This window comes from Cibotium barometz, chromosome 39, assembly GCF_041138505.1.
Source record: "Cibotium barometz isolate CiBa-2024 chromosome 39, ASM4113850v1, whole genome shotgun sequence".
NCBI lineage: Eukaryota > Viridiplantae > Streptophyta > Polypodiopsida > Cyatheales > Cibotiaceae > Cibotium > Cibotium barometz.
In genome coordinates this window covers 24,563,175-24,565,674 of record NC_141084.1, presented here as the reverse complement: position 1 = coordinate 24,565,674, position 2,500 = coordinate 24,563,175, and the positions used below count along the sequence as shown (strand labels likewise).

The following is a 2,500-nucleotide window of genomic DNA, read 5'->3' as shown; positions in this document are numbered from 1 at the left end:
ACATTGCACTCCAAGTAAGCTCCTAAACCTATGGAGCTTCTCTGTGCTCAATGCCTTCATGAATTTGTCAGCCACCTGATCCTCTGTTCACCAAATCAAACATACTATCTTGCACAAAGAGAGCAGAAGGAAGACCATGCAACGCTCAGTTCGGGGGCTAGCACTTAGCCAACCCTAATGAGTGTGCTAACTCTACTATGTGAGGCCACTAGGGGCTTACTCCACCTCCACTTGTCTCACTCAAATGGAGCTTCCATAAGCTAGGTAGTGAGCAAAGAGGAAGGGAGCTATCGAGAGCTCAACCTCTACTCTATGCCTTCATGTGTGCAAGAGTGATATGAGGAAGAAGACAAGAAAAGGGAGGAGAGCAAGGAAGACAAGAAGCCATCACCTACATGCACACAACCACAATCAAACAAGTAAGAATAAACATACACAAGCCTTCCACCATAGCCACAAGAGAGTGAGAGAGAGAGAGAAGGCAAACTCGATTGTGATAATGGGATTGTCCCTTTTCATATTTCATAAGTCACTTATATACATGAGCTCTCTTTGTATAATGGTCGGCTGCCCATTTAAAAATTGGGGGCATAAAACTGATTTCCTAGTTCTATTCACACCACCTAGGCTTATTCTTGTGGCCAGCATTACACAAGTCATAAGCTCAGTCATCCCATATATCTTTTACATGAAACGCTTAGCACGCTTAAATAAAAAATGAGTTACAATGAGCATAACCACACTTAGAAATGGTTTTAACCAATGTGGTTAACATACCCCTCCCTAATTCAGATCTGTCCTCAAAGCTGGCAAGGATACTCAACGATAGTAGATGGAGTATGTTCTGATGAGATATATGTATATGCATACATGTATATGTATATGTATAAATATATGTATATGCATACATGTATATATACATACATTATATGTATAAATATGTATAATTATATATGCATATATATGTGTATATTTATATATATATATGTGTGTGTGTGTGTGTGTGTGTGTGTGTGTGAGACATGAATGGGCATGCGCGTGAGACGTGAATGGGCATGATGGATGCATTTTAATGGACTGTCGTTGTAAACTCTTGTGAACCATCCATTTAAAATGTACTACATGCTATGACATCCTGACTAGTGTCAATAGTGCACGGTTGTATCAGGGCTTCATCCTTGCATACAGTATCTCTTCAACAAGCTGAAGAGCTGATGCTGAAAGCGGTAGGCTAGGAAAAAAAATATTTTGCTCTTGTTTGGCATCATTTTTAGTCATGGCAAAGCTCACCCAATTTTATGCCGTCCCTCCGACTCCTGAGACTGCCACCCAAAGCGGCTAGTAGCCACCATCCTCTTGTCTCTCTCTAATCCAACTTCCTCCCATTGCTCCAACACCTTAGACAATACTGCCCAAAGCAGCAAGTGGCTGCCGGCACCCATCATGAGAAACAATCCGATCTTTCCATTATCAACTTGCATCCGTAATATAGGACTCAACCTTTTTCTGTCCATCTTTCCTCCATCAACTTTCTAACCCTTGCCCTTTCCTCCCATCTGCCCGCTTCAGCATAGATATTAGATAGCAGCACAAAGGCAGCAGTATTTTGCGGTTTCAGCTTAAGAAGGCACTCTGCAGCGTGCTTTGCTAATGTGACCTCGCCAAAAGTTCGGCAAGCTGCGAGTACAGCAGTCCATATTTCCTCACCACATGGACAATCAGATTCGTGTATGAATTCAATGGCTTGCTCCAGGCGCCCGGCCCGGGTTAGCATATCGACCATGCATGCATAATGCTCTGCTGTTGGTGTGAGGCCATGATTTTGGCTCATAGTTTTGAAAAAATGGAGGCCTTCATTTACCAACCCTGCATGGCTGCATGCTGATAAAACACCGACAAATGTTATGTGGTCCAGCTCCATCCCATTATATTGCATCTGTTTTACAAGCCGAAGAGCTTCCACCACAGCACTCCCATGAAGTGCAAATCCAGACACCATGGCTGACCACGAGATGAGGTCTCGGTCATGCATGTTGCCGAAGATCTGGTGAGCAAAATCCATGCTCCCACATTTGGCATACATGTCGATAAGTGTGTTTTCCAAGAATGTCCATGGCTTGAATCCACGTTTGATCATGCAAGCATGGACTTGTTTGCCTAGTTCAAGGGCAGCAAGATTAGCACATGCTCTCATGGCACTTACATATGCTACGTCGTCTGGCCTCACATTCTCTCTCTGCATTTGCCAAAAGTGTCTTAGTGCTTCTTCTGAGAACCCGTGCTGCGTACATGCCGCAATCATGGAGGTCCATGAGATCACATTGGGCTGAGACATTTCTGAAAAGACGCTGGCTGCATTCTTGAAACTGCCACACTTGGCATACATGTCAATAAGGGCATTTTCTACAGCAACAGATGGCTTGGTTGTCCTTTTGTTAACATGACAATGAATAAACTTCCCTTGTTTCAAAGCTCCTATAGCTGTGCATGCTTTGAAGAC

At 43.4% G+C, this 2,500-nt stretch overlaps 1 protein-coding gene across 2 annotated transcripts in view; it reads right to left on the bottom strand.

Moving 5' to 3' along the window:
• Positions 1–1,083: 1,083 nt before the first annotated feature.
• The window catches only part of LOC147615912 (pentatricopeptide repeat-containing protein At2g13600-like), a 14,120-nt gene continuing 12,703 nt past the window's right edge, over positions 1,084–2,500 (bottom strand). For both annotated transcript variants that reach the window (XM_086778546.1, XM_086778547.1), the window contains exon 2: positions 1,084–2,500. This exon is cut by the window's right edge and continues 748 nt beyond it. In XM_086778546.1, coding sequence (XP_086634672.1) covers positions 1,496–2,500 — 1,005 coding nt within the window. In that variant the 3' untranslated portion in view covers positions 1,084–1,495.